Raw genomic sequence first — 20,857 nt, forward strand, 5'->3', positions numbered from 1 at the left:
GCATTGTCTTTTTGCTGGCTGTGCTGTGAGTTGCGTGGTAATTGGTTTGACTGTGAGCTTTCTTATTTTCCAACAATATAATCTGTTCATAACATAGTTTTAATACATTAAGAACAGGTAACACTTCCTGAGCATAAGACAGATTCCCCTTAACCAATCAGCCGTGGCGATGAGAACATGCCTATTGGTTTAGTAAGTGGTTGAAAGCTTTGCGGCAGTGAGAATAACTGTCTGTTATGAGGACCATGAAGCCTCGCATTTGCAATTTCAAGGCAGGGCTGCCATATCAATGGGGTTTTGGCTTTTTGGAATGGGAAACCATCGCAAAAAGCGTAAGTGCGATTTCCACAGTGAAGAAGCCTTCTCCACACAGCAGCCGTCAAAGTCTGGTGGTCAGATCATTACCATGGTAACAAGGCTTTTCCCTCCTCATCAGTTCTGTTTCTCAAGCCCGCCGGAGGTGACCATAACCAATTAGACGCTTTTGATTTGAGTCAGGCACTTCCTGCTTCTAATCAGACACATTCTGAGTTCAATGAAACACCCCCTGATTGCACGCACACTTGTTTAATTTCTCTCCTCCTCTGGCTCCTTCCGTGTTCCCGGCCTGTTGTTTTCAAAACCTGCTGCGTTTTGTACCTGAAATGCCTTGATTATTTACGTGTTTCTCCACTGTTTTTATTCAACGGCAAGGCAGCGTTTTTTCTTCTTCGGAACGCAAATTTTTCTTGGTAATAGTTTTGCTATTTCATATTTCCTTATTAGAAGAAGGGATGCTCTCGATTGCATGGTTATCTGTCAAGTGCACATTTACATAAAGGGACTTTGTGCTTCTAATTAGGCAATTAGCCCCCTGTTACCATGAAATAGTGCATTTAAGCTTAATTGGTGTTAAAATAATGGATTTGATTAGCATTGATGGTTCTGGGTATGTGGGTGTGGCTGTGTGGGAAATAATGTATGCAGTGTGCATGTGTGTGTGTGTGTGTGTGTGTGTGCTCTGGAGTGCATACTTTACGTGTGTGTGGGGCTATACGCATGTATGCGTATACACACACTGAACACGTGTATGTGTGTGTGTGTGTGTGTGCTCCAGGCCTGAGTGAGGGCTGATAAAGAAATCATCACTGTCTGCTGTCTGTGAGTTTCTTACATTGCACTGCAGCCCCCTTTCTCGAGGTCCAGTGCTCCTCACTGCACAATGGCACCCTGTCCTGACCAATCAGGATAGATGTTAAACACCACACCATGGCACCCTGTCCTGACCAATCAGGATAGATGTTAAACACCACACCATGGCACCCTGTCCTGACCAATCAGGGTAGGTGTTATACACCACACCATGGCACCCTGTCCTGACCAATCAGGGTAGGCGTTATACACCACACCATGGCACCCTGTCCTGACCAATCAGGGTAGGTGTTAAACACCACACCATGGCACCCTGTCCTGACCAATCAGGGTAGGTGTTATACACCACACCATGGCACCCTGTACCCCTGCTATTGTATTGGTCTGAAAAGTACAGATTGCTCTCATCAAAACTCAGTTTGGCGAGTTAATCACTGAACTCACCATAATGTGTTTGTGAAGAATAATCAAACTTATTTTATAGTTAAGGACCACTTTTGATGAAATCCAATCCCATGGTTGTGCCCATAGAATGTAGTTTTGTCAGTCAGCAATACATTCCAGTATCGAATTATTTAGCTCTGTGTGCTTTTAGAAGCTTAGCATCCGTGATGAATGTTATTGTTAGACTTGCTTTCATTGGTGACTTGTCCAAATCCCTGCTTTGCCATATTTCTCTTTGAATCACATTGAAGCCTGAGAGAGAGTCCTTGTTTTCCCATGAAGTTTTTTGTTAATTTATTTCTAGTCTTTGGTGTATATGTATGGTTAAGTGTTTGATGTGTGTTTTATTTATTGCACTGTGTGTGTGTGTATGAGAAGAGGGGAGAGAGAGGGAGAGGGGAGAGAGAGAGAGAGAGAGAGAGCCAAAGAGCCAGAGAGCCAGAGAGAGAGGGGAAAATGGAGAGAGTGAGCCTTAAGTGTTCTTACTTTTCTTGTTTATGTGGTATGGCGATGTAAGTGCACTCTTGTGATGCCAGTAAAGCATGGCTGGGGACTGAAGGTGCGGGAGAGTGAGACCCCCGGAGATGCAGAGGCTGGGCTGGTTGTTGCGGGTGACCCCTCCTGAGCCGTGTGTGTGGCCTGCCGCAGGGTCCTGCAGCGGTTCAGTAGCGGTCCTGGAGCCCTGCGCTGACTCTGAGATTGCAGCAGGTACCCGTCCGCGGCTGGCTGTAATGAGGGACTGGTCTTGGATTTATCTCGTTTTCTTAATTCTGCTCCGTTTTCTAACCGCTAACCCCCTCCTTTTGTGGGCTCTGGGCTCAGTGAGAGGCCTGCAGCTGGAGAGGATCCCTGCTACCTTGAAACACACTGGGCCCTTTTGAAACAGGGATAAGTGCTGCTGGGAAGGCATTTACCTAAATCTCCTCCACTCCACTTTCTGCTCACTGAATAACCACCGTGCTGAAAGCCAACCCAGATGCCATTGAGCCTCGGCCAATCATTTTACCTGGTGGCATTGGATCATTTTAAGGCTCTCACAGACTCCTTTGTGCGTGTGTGCGTGTGTGTGCATGTGGGTTTCAGTCAATGCCTGTATTTGCCCTTGTAGGTGTGGCTGTGCGCAAAAGCCAATTAAAATTTGCTCAGCATTGATGTCACTGGGCAGGAAGTGCTCCCTGCGGGGAGATCTGCACTCGTCCCTCTCTCAGTCCTCCAAACACTCATAAAAAGAAGCACTAAACGGTAGAGGGGGAATAGCAGGATTAAATACACAGGTTATTAATACTTCATGCTTTTTACACCGCTTGGATAGAAAGCCGGAGCAGGGAGGTAAGGCGAACGCGCCGCTATGGAAGCCACGGCGTGGGATCACAGCGTATCCACAGTGCGTGAGCCGCAGCAGAAACCGCAAAGTGAAAGGCATGAAACGTGCCGCAGATCTGGAGCGACTCAAATTGTTCCGCTTATCAACAGAGAGGCGCGGGGAAACTTCCTCTCACAGAGAAGAGGAGGATGGAGGGAGGGAGAGAGAGGGAGAGGCAGACCTAGAAAAAAAGAAAAAAAAACCTAATGGTTATGTTGTCAGCAGCGGGATTAGAACAGGCTTCCTCCCCTGCATTCCTCTGTATTTCCAGAGCCGGTTCCGTGTGAGAAAAAGCTCATTATTTCACAGCGTTCCCGGCTGCCGGATCCGAGGCTCCCGGGCCTGACCCGACCCGGAGCGAGGCGGTCGGCGGACCGGCGCTGGGATCGGCGGGCCGGGGCGGGAGTGGAGCGGTCCGGATGAATTATAGATGAGCGCACGCGTAGGTGGGAGAGGCTAATGCACCGCGCAGCCCGCTCTCCCCCGGACGGCCATAACCGGCCATCCGCGGGCTCTCTCTGCGTAAAGCCCCGCAGAACCGTCTCCGGCTGGGCCGACCCGGCGCTGTAACACCCGCATGCGAAATGCGGGCAAAAATTATCCCGGAGTTAAAATAAAGATACTCCGTTTTGAAAGGACTCCAGTCCCTCGTTGAAACTCCACTCGAGTAAAGTGCGCTTTTTTCAACGGAAGGACGATTTTTTTTCACGGGCTTGAGCTGAATTCCGCGCGGTGAATAGAGCGATGGTTTGAGGGAAGCGGGCCGATTTGCTAGGATTTACTGTAGATCTTTAGAATCATTTGGGCTTAGACATTCTACCATTGAGTAATTGAACCGATTCCCAATGTAACAAGTAATGATGTTTTTCGAGAAAAAACACATTCATAAATGCAGATTTTCCTGAGTAGTTTCATGGAGGGAGATTAAAAGTAGATGCAAATAAAAATACTCAAGTAATAATATGCACAAAAAAGACTTAAGTACAGCAACAGAGTATTTATGCTTTATTATTTTATATCACTGGGTCTATGGCAGTGGTTCACAACTTCATCCCTGGAGTGGTATATTCCAACCAATTATTCATTTTATGACTTTTGTAACAGCTCTATACACCGGTGGTGATTCGCTGCTATGTTGGACCACAGCAAAAATATTTGCTGAGTCTGCAGCTGTAGCTTAGGACTTAATAAAATGTCAAAACAAATAAACGATTGGGCTTATATTTATATGAAATAATTAAGAGCAGAAGTTGGGATAAAACAGTACAGCCTTCCGTGTGCTCCACTGCGCTGCAGGACCAATGATAAGGCAGGAGTGAAGGGGCGGGGTTAATCATTAAAGGGGTAGTGTCATGTTTACATTTGGTGGTGTAGCAGGCGGGGCCAGGAGCTGGTGTTCTGGACTGATCTGTCAGCCGCACCGGTTTGCACAGCGTTCCTCTCGTCGTTCTTCGAGTTCCTCTCCGCCCTGGTGAAAGGCAGTTACGCAGATGCCGTGTCAGAGTAATTCAGGAGATCGAGATCGTCATGCTCAGAAAGGCATCAGCAGCCTTGCATTTACGGTCCAGCTTGTGTGGAGGGAAAAGAAAAAAAGTTTCAAAGACCCAGAAACTTCTGATGGACTGTCATCTTAAGTGACTGCTAAAAACTCCATGTCCTCTCCCGTCCGATTCTGTCAGTGAAGAAATAACAAGAATGAAAAAAGCATAAAATGGAGGGGAAAGCAAGAAGGGATCATTAAAAGAAAGTAAAAATATAAACACTGACAGCAATCCCCCCCCCCCCCGCACCCCGTCCCTTAGACAAGAACAAACATATTTTTTTCAGTCTTATCAGTATTCATGCCTGTACTATTATTTTTTGTCAAGTCTTTCTCTTGGATTGTTGTCATGTTGGAATGCCAATTCTTGTTTGTTGTTTTTGTGGCTTCTGCTTTTCAAGTAATTCCCAACTGGAGCTTTGGTCATTTGCCTACTGAATTCATCTGTCATATCTAAATTCATGCAGTGGTCCTTTTTTTCCACCAGAGGGGCATTTATTCCCATAGGACCAGGCTGGCAGGCTGGCCGGCTGGCTGGCTCTCTCTCTCTCTGTTCTCTCTTAAAGAATTGCCTTGGGTTTCTTTTTTTCTTGGAGTTATTGTTGTTTAGATTTCTTTTTTGTTTGCTACTTTTTATCACCCAGCTGCCTCGTTTGATTTTAATGCAAATTTATTGGAATATTTCATATGTTTTTTTCTTTTTTTTTTCTTCTGGGTTGGTTTTTGTGAGAGACAGGTTCAAAGCAGTCACGTTTTCCAAACTGGGCTCTTGTTTACTGTGTAATTGTGTGCTTGTGTCCAGGTTACTGTCTGTCTGTGTGTGGGGTGGGCTTAATTTCAGGAGGCTTCATTGGTCTCCCAGTGGGGTATTTACTGAAGCACCATGCATACAGTGACATAACTCAACGAAGGCTGTTCAAACGTAAACTACGCACCCCGCTGAGGCATTTTCCGGTCTCTTTACCGGCTCCTAACTGCAGTCGGTCAGGTTGTCTACGCCTCATCACTGTAAGAGCGGGGCGACAGTAGACTTAGCCGCCTGACTATGAATGATTTAATGTTCTATACGTTTAGATCAATGGTGTTCCGCTCTACAAATCCAGCCGGCGCTTTGAGCTGTGAGCGCTGCTAATCTCCCGCGAGACGGTCCCCTCCGCCCGCCACGGCCGTGCGTACAGAAGCACAGCGGGCGCCGAACGGCACCAGCCGCCCTCCCTCGCGCTTTACGCTGCTTTACGCCTTTCCTGGGAAATTATTTGCGGAAGAAGGAAACCCTGTAAACATTTTTTTTACCGTACAGTAAATACGCCGGCTTTGTGTTTCCTCCTGCGCTTCATTTTTGCTTAGTTTACCGGAGAGCGCTCCGGTGAATGAGAACAGCACGGGTCTCTTTGGGAACTCCCACAGGGAAGTTTGAAAGCGGGAGGCAGTGCACAGCAAGGGAGCGCGCCCCGCGAGCAGTCTGTTTACAGTGTAGAACGAGGAAACAGGCTGACCCCGCGGGGGGTCTACGTGCACGCCCCACTGCGAGAATGTTCTGGAAAATCCCTCAGTTCACCATTTGGAGCAGATTTAGTTTCTTTAGCAATTTCCTTCTGTAAGTACTTTTCCATATATGGTCATCTTATGCACAAGGGTTCTTGATTTGTCGTTTTTATATTGAAGGAGGACTGTTCTGGTAATATTTTCAGCATGAACTACACATAAAAATGGCTGATTTTGCTCAGCTCCTCCTCTTTCCTTCATCTTGCTCATTGCTGGCAGCAAGAGTCTCTCACTCGTTCTCTCGGGCAAAGCTAGACTCTAAAGGTGTGAGGCTGCTCTGCACTGTGATTAGGTCAGACGACTCTATTCCTCAAACGTGTCCCTCTAATTAGCATTTTCATTCACTGTCTCCTCTCCTGCATACTTGACATTTCGTTTCAATGCGTAAAATAGCCTTGGAAGCGCGGGATGACGAAAGCGTGACTGGGGGAAAGGTACTAATTCCTCGCTCGGCAGTGAGAGAAATTACAGATGAGAGTGACTCAGTTACGCCGGACGCTCGGCTCACGCCATCGAAGGAAAATTAAGGTCATGTTTTTCCATGTGGCGTTCGAGTTACACTTTCCCTGCCTGTTTTTTACACACACACACACACACACACACAGTTTAGCATGTTTTCACATCTGTAGGCCTGTCCCGTTGCTTCAGCGTCCTCTGTCAGTTTGAGACCTGGGCCATTTAAGTAATTCTTTTGGATTCAAATACTTTTCTGTGCTCGATTGATCTTGCCTGGTGGAATTGAGCCACTCAAGTAGACCAGTAGGTGGAGTTTGCCATTTTTTAGAGTATTTAATAGGTTCCAATACACCAGACAAGTTCAGTGGAGCACAGATACGTATTTTAATCCTAAACAATGACGTACTGCACAGTCCCCAAATCTGAATCCACCAGAGGACCTTTGGGATCAGGTGAAATGAGTTTCTCACACTTTGTTGAATACACGGCACAAAGATTTCAGGCTGTTCTGAAGGCAAAATGGCATCCTACCCAGCACTAGATGACCGTACCTAATGAAATTGCCAAAGAGTGTACATTTAAATAATAAAACAGTCACTCAGGAAACGTACTCAACTAGAGCACCTGCAAGGAGTGTGGTAACACGGAGAGTCACCACTTTGGTCTGCGAGGCGCGATAAGCCCAGGAAATTTTCAAACTTGTAATCGGCAGAGCCAATGCTGAAGGATTTTCACTCCCTGAAGCATTTTGGCTCCGTAATCCGTGTTGTTCAGAGACACTTAAAACTTCAGAGGAGGGCTTTCCCAAAGTCACACATCCAAAGGAGAGAGGGACATCAAAGCACAGCAGGCTGGAAAAGCCACTGCGTCAGACGGCAGGGCCTCCATTCAGAACAGCCCCACTCCGTTCGCTGTGCAGTTCCTTTTTATTTCCCCCCTTCTGTTTCTAATAATATACATTAAATATCCTTTATTTGTTCAAAGGTGAGCAACAGTAGGAAAGTACTTTCTGGGGGGGAAAAGGGAAAGAAATATCACTAAGTAGGGATTATAAATACAAAAGCAGTATTAGGGAGAGTGAACCCCTCTAGCGTGTTTCCTAAGTGCTGAAGCAGCATACACATGAGGCTCTTTTCTAACGCTTATTCTTCTCCTGTTTTTTTCCTCTTCCCTGCTCCTGACACGGAAATCGATCGAGGTCCGCTATCTTTAAGGACGCTCCAACCCGCTAAACGTTTCTTCTAGGAGCTAGAAGTAGAAGTAGCTCCCAATCTTGCCTTTGAGCGAGGAGACCTTTTTTTCTGAAAGCGTGACATATAGATGATCAACCTGTGGATCCACCTCTCCCCATCTGCCACGTCTGAAACTGATGTGGATTCGCACTGACGTTTGAAGGAGCGAGGGCGTTCCGTTTTCCTTAATCTCTTTTTCTTTCATGTTTCCCCGGCCTCTCCCAATGATAAAAATAAGTGAGTGGAATGAGCCCCCTGACTGAGAGGGAGAAGGAGCCGGGCATCGTCTGTTCTTCTACAATGGCGGATCTGATTAGGATTCCTCCGTTGACTTCCCTGGTCAGAGCGGTGTTAACCCGCTCTCTCACCCGCGCTCTCTCCCGCCCCACAGAAGCCCCAGCTGCGGAGTCTCAGACTTTGAGGAAGTCCGGAGGTTAAAACCGGGGCTGGCACAAATCCTCGTTTAAAAAAAAGTCTCAAACTCTGAAGTAAAATGGTGGAGATTACATTCAGATGGGGTTTTTGTAATGATAACATCAATTTCCATATAGTGTATAAGACTGCTCTCCCTTCCTTAAACTTTGAGCCACTGAGAAAGAGAGAATGAATTCACACAGACACACAGACAAAGACATACACAATCACACACTCTCTCTCACACACACACACACACACACACACACACACACACACTGACCTAACATCACTTACTGTCATTTTAGTTATAGACTTTTTTAACGACTCCCTAATCTATGAACCCTACTGTACATTTATTATATACATTTATTATGTTGCCTCAGCTTTGGCAACACATGTGCCTATATTTGTCATGCCAATAAAGCACTTTGAGATTGAAATTGAAAGCACCTATTTTTACTCTGAACTTGACTGGAGAGAGGTGGCAGAGGACCTGTTCATCAGCAGTCCTCCTCCCAGGCTGTTATAATGACATCATTAACAGTGACAGGAAGTGATCAGTTTAATTAGCCAGTTCATCAGCGTGACTTCCTGGTCCCAGTGCGGCCCTTAGCTTTGTGCTCTGCTTCCCTGCTATGTTCCTGCTATCTCAGTAGCACTGGCACACACACGCGTCTCCAGTGCACCCACGGTGGGCCAGGCCAGCTGCTTGCAGGACTCTCCTCTCGGGGAACTGCCCCTCTAATTCTGCATCAGTGTCTTAGGCCCCTCCCTCTGTCCTTATGGCCTCTGTCATCAGGATGGCACACAGGCATTGGCTGATTTCGCTCAGCTCCTCCCCTTTCCTTCCTCTTGGTCATCGCTAGCAGCAAGTCTCTCACTCTCTCAATGCATAAAAGCATTCAGACATGGTGAATAGGTTCAGCTGTTGTTCAGGCCAGAAATGTGATCTAAGAGACTTTGACCATGGAATGATTGTTGGTGCCAGGCGGAGTGGTTTCAGTATCTCAGAAGCTGCTCATCTCCTGGGATTTTCACACACAGCAGTCTCTAGAGTTTGCAGAGAATGGTGCGAAAAACAAAAAACATCCAGTGAGCGGCAGTTCTCTGGGTGAAACTGCGCTGTTAATGAGAGAAGTCAGAGGAGAAGGGAACAAAGTAAATTGCGGTCTCTCGCTCTCTTTATGCACTCTGTTCTCTTCAGCACCATTCTGGCTTCCTGTGCCCGACGTGCTGAGAATATGCGGTTAATTCAAATGAGTTAATTTCTTAATTTGGATGAAATTCAACATTTCACACCTTTTTGCTCCTCGGAGCAGGTGTGCAATACCACAGCCTAAAAATAAAATGAGACATTCTGCGGTCTGCACACTGTGCATACGCACACAGTAGTCACAGCCAGCGTGGGTGAGTGTGCGGGGCACCAAGCAATTCAAAGATGTGACATCTTTGAAGAGCTCCCACAATGCACTGCAACCTTGCAGTAAACACACAAAGCAGTTAAAAGGAGACATTTTGCTGCACACAGTGTGCTGTTGAACTCAATTAGAAGATTATTGTTTGCGATGCCGTCCGCCTGGGCCCTCACGCTGGGTTGCCATGAAATGAGAGTTATTGCTTCTCTGTGGGAAGACCATATTCTGCAGCGGTTTTGATGGGGAGCCAGGGTAACAGTTTTCTTTATTTTGATGAGGTCGTGTGAGTCTCTCTGTCACTGGCTTCTGGGGCAGTGTGACGGGCTGCTTGCGCCGTACTGTGTGTGTGTGTGTGTGTGTCTGACACAGAGCGGTATTAAAAGTAGCGAGCGTATAGATGCTGGGGACCCGGCCTTTTGTACTGTTGCCGCTGGATATATCCCCACAACATGCAGTGAAGTGATTTTCCCAAATGTACCCTGAAAGTTCAGTAATGTCCTCTTTGGATACGAGTGAGTATGTTTTCCCAGCAAAAAAGGTACACATTAATTATATATTGCTGGCTGGGGGTACAATTTCATGGGTACCGCCATAAGCCATAAGCACTTTCAGTACCTTTATTTCTGAGAGAATAATCACTGGTGCGTGTGTGTGTGTGTCTGTGCATGTGTCTGTGGGTGTGAGTGTGTGGGTGTATCAGGCTCTGCATTACTGACAGGTTTGTACAGTTGTGTTCAAATAAATAGCAGTGCGTTAAAAAAAGTGAATAAAGTGCAAATATTTTTCAATAGCTTTTAGTTACATATTTCAAATGTAGTGGAAACATTACACATTCAATTCCAAATCAAAGCATTAACTAATTTTATCAAGTCTGTGTTATTCTTTTACAGGAAGCAAAGAAAAGGAAAATTAATCTGTTCAAAAAAATGGCAGTGTTGACATTTTTCTCTTCAAACTCAAACACTTACTGTATAAACAGAATAATTTTTTAACGATTTAACTTAATTTTAAATTACTGAAGTAATATTTAGTTGCATAACCATTGTTTAACTGCTGCACATCTGTGTTGCATCGAGTCAACCAACTTCTGGCACCTAGAAACAGGTATTTTGGGTTTTTGCTTCAGAAACTGCATTTTTAATGTCACTCCACAAGTTTTCAATGGGGTTGAGGTCGGGGGATTGAGCTGGCCACTCCGTTCCCTCAATCCTTTTTGTCTGGAACCAAGATGTTGCTCGCTTGCTCGTGTGTTTGGGGTCGTTGTCCTGTTGAAATAGCCATTTCATGGGCATTTCCTCTTCGGCATATGGCTACATAGTCTCTTCAATTATTTTGATTTATTCAAACTGATCCATGATCCCTGGTATACGAACCCAACACTGTAGTATGAAAAACATCCCCAGACCATGATTTTTGCGCCACCATGCTTCACTGTCTTCACAGTGTACTGTGGGTTGAATTCAGTACCAAGGGCTTGTCTGACGTACTGTCGACAACCACTAGATCCAAAAAGAACAATTTTACTCTCATCAGTCCACAGAATGTTACGGCATTTCTCTTTGGACCAATTGATCTGTTCCTTGGCAAATTTTAACCGATTCTGCATATGCCCTTTTTTCAACAATGATGCATTACGGGTGCTTCTTGCTAATAGCTCAGCCATCTTCTGACTGTAACAGCACTTACAGTTAATTGTAGATCATCTTTGATCTTTCTGGAGCTGATGAATGGCTGAATCTTTGCCATTCTGACTATTCTTCGATCTGTTTTAACAGTAGTTGCTCATTTTCTTCCTCGTATTTCGGGTTTTTCTTGCCATTTTAAAACATTTGTGATCATTTTAGCTGAGCATCCTATAATTTTCTGCACTTCTTCCTATGTTTTCCCATCTCCAATCAACTTTTTAATGAAATTACGTTGTTCCTCCAAACAACGTTTGGAATGGCCCATTTTACTTAGCAATTCAGAAGGAAATATATTTTATAACAATGTGTGAAACATTTGCTTCCCTTCTTCCTGAATAAAGGACAATTAATGACACCTGTTTTTTCACAGAATGAATGAATTCTCTAATTAAACTCCACACTGCTATTATTTTGAACATGCCCCTTGCAATGAGTGAGTCAATTACTCAGAACAAGCAGCATGCATGTTATGACAATTGGGTGTGTTGTTTTTCTGTTACACTACTACATCTACAAGTAAATTATTTGCCATGCAGAAATAGCACTACTACTAATAAGAGTGGTTCATCAGGTTACTGATGTGGTACTGCTATTTTCTTGAACACAGCTGTATATCATGACTTTGATCGCAGACTACTTGACATTGATATGCTAGGGGCATACAGTATACAGCCGTGTGTGTATGTGTGTGTGTGTGTGTTTTGAGGTTCTCTTATCAGGCTCTGCACAACTGACAGGTTTGTATATCATGACTTTGATCGCAGACTAAGTAACATTGATATGCTAGGGGCATATTTTATTTATTATTTATTATTTATTACCCTATATAGTTAGTTATATAGGGTACATTGACTGAGCGTGCATGCTCTTTTATAGCGACCTGTTAATCCCCCCCAAGTAGCCTGCGTGTTTTTGGACTGTGGGAGGGAAAGCCGTTTCCCGGACGACATCCCCCCCCGGGCGAGGGGGTAAGGGAGTGTCACCGGGGAACACATACAGCGCGCACACACACTCACAATCACGCACACCATATTAAAAAAAAGACATTTCCCATAATGACCTGCAGAAATCGCTGGAAATTTGATTGTGCTTGGGATGCGGGAGGTAATTTTCCAGCATTTCGTGTTCAACCATGCATTCTCCTCACCAAACTATTACACGGGTATTTTCGTGATTTTTACACGTCCAATTACACGTTTAAGGGCGTATTAAGAAATTTATGGGCGTGTAAATGCCGTCTAACACGCCTTTAATGTTACCGCCATTTCCCAGATACCCGCTCCTCTGGTTCACCCATCTGTTGAAGAATTCGGTGGTGGGTTGCCCAGGATGGCCACCAAGTTTTCTCTGCTTTCCGTTGTATTATACTACTTGGCAGATAATTCATATACGCATATGATGTGTATGAATGCATGTGTAACATTTCATTTATTTTGATATATTAGACAGGGCCAATTCACATTAATAGCCATTTTTTGTAAGTGTTCCAGAATTGGCCAGATAGACAAATTTTGAGTTTTTGGATCTATATGCATGTTGAGAGTTGAGACTATTTTATTACAGTCTTGTGTTAGTTAGCATTCTTCAAAGTAGTTGCTTGCTTGATCATAGAGCTGTGGGGAATGCAATTGGTCATATATAAAAACTATATTTCCTGAATATAAGTAACATGAAATATTACAGTCTTACAGGCATAATAATTAGCTTAGCATTTTTACCAAATGGAATATTCTACCCCAAAACATGCAGTGTGTGCAGGATACTTGTGACACACTGTCAGATTCCCAACCCTGCTATGACCACCTTGAAATTACCAGCTACCAGCTGTTTCAAAACATAGCTTGAGCTGGCGAAAAAACCATGTTGAGTATGGAGCCTGGTCTGAACTGATCAACTAGCTAGCATCTGTTTCAAAACCTAAATTGAGCTTTTTTTCTGTCAGCACAGAATACGACTTTATTTATCAGAAAGGGCTCTGATTTCATTCTGTGGCTCACATGCTGACATGCTCACACACACAGTCACACACGCGCATGCACAGACAGACACACATACACGCATGTAGACAACATACTCACCATGCCCTCTCTCTCGCTCTCTCTCTCACTCTGTCTATGTCTCACACATTGTCACATATGCCCACACACACACATCACTTCAGCACAGCTGGGACTGTGTTGGCTTTTGTTCAGGACTTGTCTGGACCATATATTATTGATATATTGCGGAGTGAGAGTCCTGAAATAGACTTGAACATTAGTGTCACCGAAAAGAGAAAGGGTGAGGACAGGAGAAAGGGAGACTAAAAGAGAAGATGGAGGGGAGGAATTTGGAGACTCATGCAGGGGTGGGAATGGAGTGCCATATCTGCTTTTGGATATCCAACTTCTACTCTGAACTATTTTAGGTAACCCAGACATTTCCATGACTCCGCATTTTAGCTATTATTCCCGATAAGGTCATGAATGACAGCTGAAGACTGTTTTTGTGTCCCTGTATGACATGTTTACTGTGGCTTGACCTATGACTGAACTGACAGTGCTGGATACAGCTGATTAGCTAAGTGAGCCACGTAATATATCTCCTTCCCCCAGGAGCTGTGAGAGGTACAGTGTGTGCTCGTGTGTGTGTGTGTGTGTGTATGTGCGTGTGTGTGTGGGCATGTGTGTTTGCGCATGTGTGCGTGTGCATGTGTGTGGCCGTATATGTGTGTGTGTGTGTGCGTGTGTGTGTGCGTACATGTGTGCGCATATGTGCGGATTTGTGTGTGTATGTGTGAGTGTGTGTATGAGTGTGTCTGTATGAGTTTGTGTGTGTGTGTGCGTGTGTGTATGTGTGAGTGTGTGTATATGTGTGTGTGAGTGTGTGTATGCGTGTGCATGTGTGTGTGTATATGTGAGTGTGTGTGTGTTTGTATGTGTGTGTGTATGTGTGAGTATGTATATGAGTGTGTCTGTATGAGTTTGTGTGTGTGTATGTGTATATGTGAGTGTGTGTATGAGTGTGTCTGTATGAGTTTGTGTGTGTGTATATGTGAGTGTGTGTATGTATGTGTGTGTGTGTCTGTATGTGTGAGTGTGTATGCGTTTGTCTGTATGAGTTTGTGTGTGTTTGTGTGTGTGTGTGTATATGTGTGTGTGTCTGTATGTGTGAGTGTGTGTATGCGTGTGTCTGTATGAGTTTGTGTGAGTTTGTGTGTGTGTGTCTGTATGTGTGTGTGTATGTGTGAGTGTGTGTATGAGTGTGTCTGTATGAGTGTGTGTGTGTATGCGTGTGTCTATGTGTGAGTGTGTGTGTATGAGTGTGTGTGTGTGTCTGTATGTGTGTGTGTATGTGTGAGTGTGTATGCGTGTGTCTGTATGAGTTTGTGTGTGTTTGTGTGTGTGTGTATATGTGAGTGTGTGTATGTGTGTGTGTGTGTGTGTGAGTGTGTGTATGCGTGTGTCTGTATGAGTTTGTGCGTGTGTGTATATGTGAGTGTGTGTATGCGAGACAGAGAATCAGGGGAAGTATAAGCGGGGGAAACTGGGCTGTGTGGTCTTCGGGGAGCAGTGATTCTTCTGCCGTGTGTTTTCCGGGAGTTACGGCAGAGGGTCATTTATGGCCGTTTAGTTCACGGCGGAATGTCCCAGATCATTTTTCTCCTCCCTGTGAAACCTCATCTCCAGGTAGACTCATCATGCTGTCATGTACAGGTACTGCAGTCCACAGTCTGCCAGCGCAGAACCTCCCCTGCCATAGATACTATATCTCTCATTTCTCTCTCTTTCTCATTCCCTCTCTTTTTCTCTCTCTCACTCTTACACACACACACACACACACACACATAAGAAAAACATGATATTGAATTATGGCAGTATTAAAGGCCCACATACATATTTTTTGTGTTTTCATATCATGAAAGCCGGGGCTTTCCTTGCTGATTCAAGTAACTCAATTGCAGTTTTGGTAGAATTATGCACAGGGTCGAACTGCTAATTTTCTGAGCTGTTTGTAAAACGATTTCCCATGTGACCTGACCTATGTTGTTTGCAGATTGGATCATTGTCGGATGATGTTGCTAAATGTTAATGCAGAGACCTAACCACAGGAGGCGGAGAAGGAGCGGGAACTGGGTTCTGGTGCCAGGGTTAAGCCGAACATTTTGTGGGTGTTTGAGATGCTAAAACCAGGAAGACAGCGCTTGTGTGTGTGGGCCTTGAAGTGATTCAGGTGTAGAGTCAGAGTCTGCATTCTGTTTTATCATTTCACTTTTCACACTGTTGTGACTGAATGTACAGATTGGCCCAACCAGTTGGAACAGGAAGTCAGAATCACAGTTTAAAAGCTCTTGGCGAGTTCTTTGCTGACACCTTAACTCTGAAGACTCCATTTTCTCTGAACTTTCTGCTGTTGTTTGACATTTACCTTAATGGCAGCCGTAATGGAGCATGCCCAGATGGATGGCTGCTGTCCTCCCTTAATGTCATGTGGGGCGAGGGGCAGCTGTGAGCTGTGTCTGACAGTGGGGAGGTGATATCACATGGGGGCAGAGAGCAGACTCACTGTGAGCTGTGTCTGACAGTGGGGAGGTGATATCACATGGGGGCAGAGAGCAGACTCACTGTGAGCTGTGTCTGACAGTGGGGAGGTGATATCACATGGGGGCAGAGAGCAGACTCACTGTGAGCTGTGTCTGACAGTGGGGAGGTGATATCACATGGGGGCAGAGAGCAGACTCACTGTGAGCTGTGTCTGACAGTGGGGAGGTGATATCACATGGGGGCAGAGAGCAGACTCACTGTGAGCTGTCTGTGACAGTGGGGAGGTGATATCACATGGGGGCAGAGAGCAGACTCACTGTGAGCTGTCTGTGACAGTGGGGAGGTGATATCACACAGGGGCAGAGAGCAGACTCACTGTGAGCTGTCTGTGACAGTGGGGAGGTGATATCACACAGGGGCAGAGAGCAGACTCACTGTGAGCTGTGTCTGACAGTGGGGAGGTGATATCACATGGGGGCAGAGAGCAGACTCACTGTGAGCTGTCTGTGACAGTGGGGAGGTGATATCACACAGGGGCAGAGAGCAGACTCACTGTGATGTACCTGCCTCAGCCAGGCATGAGGGGCATGTGGAGGGTCTCTTTCAGACACAGGGATATGTAGTGAGTCTCTCTCAGACACAGGGACATATGGACAATCTCTCAGACACATGGACATATGGACAGTCTCTTCTCAAACACAGGGACATATAGACAGTCTCTCAGACACAGGGACACATGGACCGTCTCTCAGACACTGGGACATATGGACCATCTCTCAGAAACAGGGACATATGGACAGTGTCTCTCAGACACAGGGACATATGGACAGTCTCTCTCAGACACAGGGAAATGTGGACAGGCTCTCAGACACAGGGGCATATGGACAGTCTCTCTCAGAGACAGAGGGACATTCTGTATATGGGAGCTTTAGCAGAGTACAGATTCTCCATCTGGTCTGTGTGCTGGGAGTAGAGTGAGTGTGTCTCTCCCCCATGATGGAGGAGAGTGGGCCAGCTCCCCACTGAGTACTGCAGGTGTGTGGAGACTGCTCTGAAGTACCAGGCCATACAAGTCCCCAGTGAAACTATCCTACTGCATCAGACCCGCCAGTGAAGCTGCTTTCTGCTAAAAACAACCTGCGAGGAGCAGTGAGTGGCCTGGGGGGAGGCCCAGCGATAGGCTGTCATTGTGTCTGGATGGGGGTGTTGTGTTCGTGTTTAACGCGCCGGTTTGTTTTGTCCGCAGTGCACTTTGACGACTGTGCGGGAAACGAGGGGGTGACGTTCGAGGTGTCGCACCCTGGTTTGGTGGTGGACGGGGACAGGAAGCTGGTCCCGCGGGGGGACGTGGAGAACGGCACGGTCGTGCTCATACACGGGCGGAGCGCCCACGCCCACGACACGGCGCGGCTGCACATCACCAACGCCACTCCCAGATCTGCTGAGAGCCTCCGGGTGAGTGCAGCTCTGTGTGAGAGCTGTGTGTGTGTGTGTGTGTCTGTGTGTGAGAGGTGTGTGCCTGTGTGTGTGTGTGTATGTGAGGTATATGTGTGTGTGTGTGTGTGTGTGTGAGAGAGAGAGGTGTGTGTGTGTGTGTGTGAGAGGTGTGTGCCTGTGTGTGTGTATGTGTGTGTGTGTGAGAGCTGTGTGTGTGTGTGTGTGTGTGTGAGAGAGAGAGCTGTGTGTGTGTGAGAGCTGTGTGTGTGTGTGTGTGTGTGTGAGAGGTGTGTGCCTGTGTGTGTGTGTGTATGTGAGGTATATGTGTGTATGTGTGTGTGTGTGTGAGAGAGCTGTGTGTGTGTGTGTGTGTGTGAGAGAGAGGTGTGTGTGTGTGTGTTTGTGAGAGGTGTGTGCCTGTGTGTGTGTGTATGTGTGTGTGTGTGAGAGCTGTGTGTGTGTGTGTGTGTGTGTGAGAGAGAGAGCTGTGTGTGTGTGAGAGCTGTGTGTGTGTGTGTGTGCGTGTGAGAGAGAGAGAGGTGTGTGTGTGAGTGTGTGTGTGTGCCTGTGTGTGTGTGTATATGTGTGTGTGTTTGTGTGAGTGTGTGTGCGCCAGTGTATGTGGTGTCTGTGAGAGGTGTGTGTGTGCATGTGTGTGTGCATGTGTGCTGGCCTCTGTGTAAGTGTGTATACGTGTGTGCCAGTGTGTGTGTGTGTGTGCCAGTGTGTGTGCATGTGTGCCAGCCTTTGTTTATGTATGTGTGTATGCGTGTTCATGTGTGTGTGTGTAGCCTGACTGTCCGCTCTGACAGGTGCTGGATTGTAACAGGAGCAGAAATTGGCCCTGTCATGTTTCAGTGTGGGAAGTTATCAATCCCAGCTGCCCTGTGACATCACTGACTGAGTGGATGGTATGTGTGGAAGGGGTCTGGAACATCAGTGACTGAGTGGATGGTGTGCGGAAGGGTAATGGATGGGAGAGCAAACTGCTCTCGGGCAGGAGGAGAGGAATGGGGGGAAGTGACAGAGGGAGAGTAGGAAAAAAGAGGTAAAAATATGATTATCTTTTCAAAGTCAGCAGTGGAATTAGATTTCTCTCTCTTGGAGGGGCAGGAGGCGCTAGGGTTACAAGGAACAGATGGAGACGGGAGAGGGTGGGTGATGTGGAGAAAACAGGCCTCCTCTGCTGCTTTGTCCTGCGATTCGTCACGGGGACTCTCGGGGGCGGGAGCGCGGGGGAAACGCGCGTAAATAAGCGCTGAGGTGCGTCTCCTCAGCGGTGGCGGTAAGCGCGTGATTAAGAGATGCGCGGGGCGGCCCTGGAGACTCCCTCTTCCTCCTCATCCATCATCCCGCTGTCACTGCGCGTTCCCTGGGCCTTCACACAGGTGGCGCGCTTCTCTCCAGAGATCCCCCCCTCACCAGGACTCAGCCTTCCGGCGTGCTGCTCTGGGCATCCAATCAGGGGGCCGTTTTTGCTCCGTTCATCCAATTAGCACGCGGTATATTACGGTGTCAGATTAAATCATGATCATGAGATGTTAACAATGTATTTTGTATATAATAGCAGGGATATAACAAAAACGCTATGTTAAGCCTGCACGACGACACTGGGATTTTTGTCTCCAGCTCAGATATTGATTGCCAAGACTGAGATCCTGCGTCCTCAAACGAAGACATTACATGTTAGCTTCCCTAAGCTCGAGACAGAATTAACATAAGGGACATTCAATTAAAACGTGTCAAAAAATGTTTTCAATACTTCAACTTTTTCTCCTTTGAGGTTAACCAGGGAGAGGCCAGGGAGAGCAAAGCGCTTTTAAAATGGCACGCTGTGAATACAACAATGTAACAAATGCACAATAATACATTAGACGTAGAGCAAACATAATAAAAATGTACAGATAAAATTAAACAAATACAAGTATTGTACTGAAGTAAGTTCCCTGAAAAACATAATTTAACCGAAATCCTCAATGCAAATCTGTCTGATTTCAGGGTAACCTGTAGCTCAGGGGTGTTCGGTCTTATCCGAAAAGGGCCGGTGTGGGTGCGTTTTTTAGTTTTAGCCCAGCATTATGACACCTGATTCTACTCATGAATAAATTATGGTCTTCAATCAAGACTAAGTACAAGTACCAAGTGCAGTCAGGTTGCTTACTGCTGGGTTAAAACAAAAACCTACACCCAACTAGCTGTTTTCGGTTAAGATCTCCCCCCGCCAGCCCCCCCCTTGCCTATGCTGTAGCTGATTCCATTTAAAAGGTGCATAGATGATGGAGATGAAAATATATGGAGATGGTATTCAATATTTTTTATGAATTCATTCTGAAGGGAATTAGGTGAACAATTATCATTTTAATGGTGGCCATTTCCAAAACCATAAGCACATGATAGAGGGTAGCTGAAGGGGAAGCTTTGCAATGTTCAGGAAGCGTGGCCCAAAAGTGGTGTAAAAATGAAACTGAAAAAAAAAACTTCCATTCTTTCATTTCATTGGCCATTTCCACAGATCTTCAATTTTCTTTTATTATTTTCTGTCTATCAATCGATCTGGTGAGAATGTGTTGAAGTGATTTAACGGATTTGGAGACAGGACGATAGAGCAGGTGCAGATGTAGACTAGCGCTGGTGTCAAACAAAGCTCTAGTTCTCAAAAACTACTCATCGTGAAAGTATCAACTTCATATAGAAATTCCCAAAAGACTTTCAGCTTGTCGGAAATATTATTTCAAAAATATTGGATATTGTTGTCAAAAGATATAGCTGCAAGATATAGCATCAACAACAGATTCTCTGATTCAATAAGTAACTTTCCGGTTGACAAATTTCTGTTGCGTTTTCTGTTTCTTGTCGATGTGTTTCTAATTTGTTATTTTGCTTCCCAACTTGTCATTGTGTTTTGTAATTTGGTGTTGAGTTTTCTGATTTGCAATTATGTTTTCTGATTTATTGTTTCGTTTTTTAACTTGTCATTGTGTTTTGAAATTTTGGTGTTGTGTTTTCTGATATGCAATTATGTTTTCTGATTTATTTTATAGTTTTTTATCTTGTGGTTGAGTTCTGTAATTTGGTGTTCTGTTTTCTGATTTTTTATTTAGTTTTTTAACTTAATAACTTAACTTAACTTAACTTAACTTAATTTTGCGTTTTCTGATTTGCACGTGTTGGCCACCATACATATGACATCAAGGATGAACTGTTCTAGGTTACTGGATACAATTCACATTTTTGTGATTAAAACTGGATAATAATGTCCAAACTAAATTCAAGTGAAAGACAAATTGATAATTTTTAGGAACCTACAATACCCTGTTTGCATAAATGTGCGCAACCTTTTATAATGGGGGCTGTAGTTGTGCTCAGAGTTAACCAATGACATTGAAAATCATGTTCAAAAGTAATTTGCATATACCTGTCATCAATAAAAATATAACCCCAAATAAAGATCAGCTTTTCCTGTGGGAATGCTTGCAAAACATCTGCGGGATCTCATTGTTTAAAGGTAGCAATCAGGAGAGGGGTAATAATTTCAAAGGCATTAGATGTACCATGGAACACTGTGAATACCATCATCAATAAATGAAGTGTAAAGAGTAATGTGGCACATGACGAAATTGCAGATCAGGACCTCCCTCCGAAGTTGATTACAGAACGAGAAGAAAACTT

The 20,857-nt window shown here is 45.3% G+C and overlaps 1 protein-coding gene across 3 annotated transcripts in view; it reads left to right on the forward strand.

The window, feature by feature from the left end:
• The window catches only part of cdh13 (cadherin 13, H-cadherin (heart)), a 487,792-nt gene that overhangs the window by 149,368 nt on the left and 317,567 nt on the right, over window positions 1–20,857 (forward strand). For all 3 annotated transcript variants that reach the window (XM_061246305.1, XM_061246306.1, XM_061246304.1), the window contains exon 3: window positions 16,998–17,206. In XM_061246305.1, the coding sequence (XP_061102289.1) occupies window positions 16,998–17,206 (209 nt within the window). The remainder of the gene's footprint in view (window positions 1–16,997; window positions 17,207–20,857) is intronic.

The sequence above is a fragment of the Conger conger genome, chromosome 6 (genome assembly GCF_963514075.1).
Source record: "Conger conger chromosome 6, fConCon1.1, whole genome shotgun sequence".
Classification (NCBI taxonomy): domain Eukaryota; kingdom Metazoa; phylum Chordata; class Actinopteri; order Anguilliformes; family Congridae; genus Conger; species Conger conger.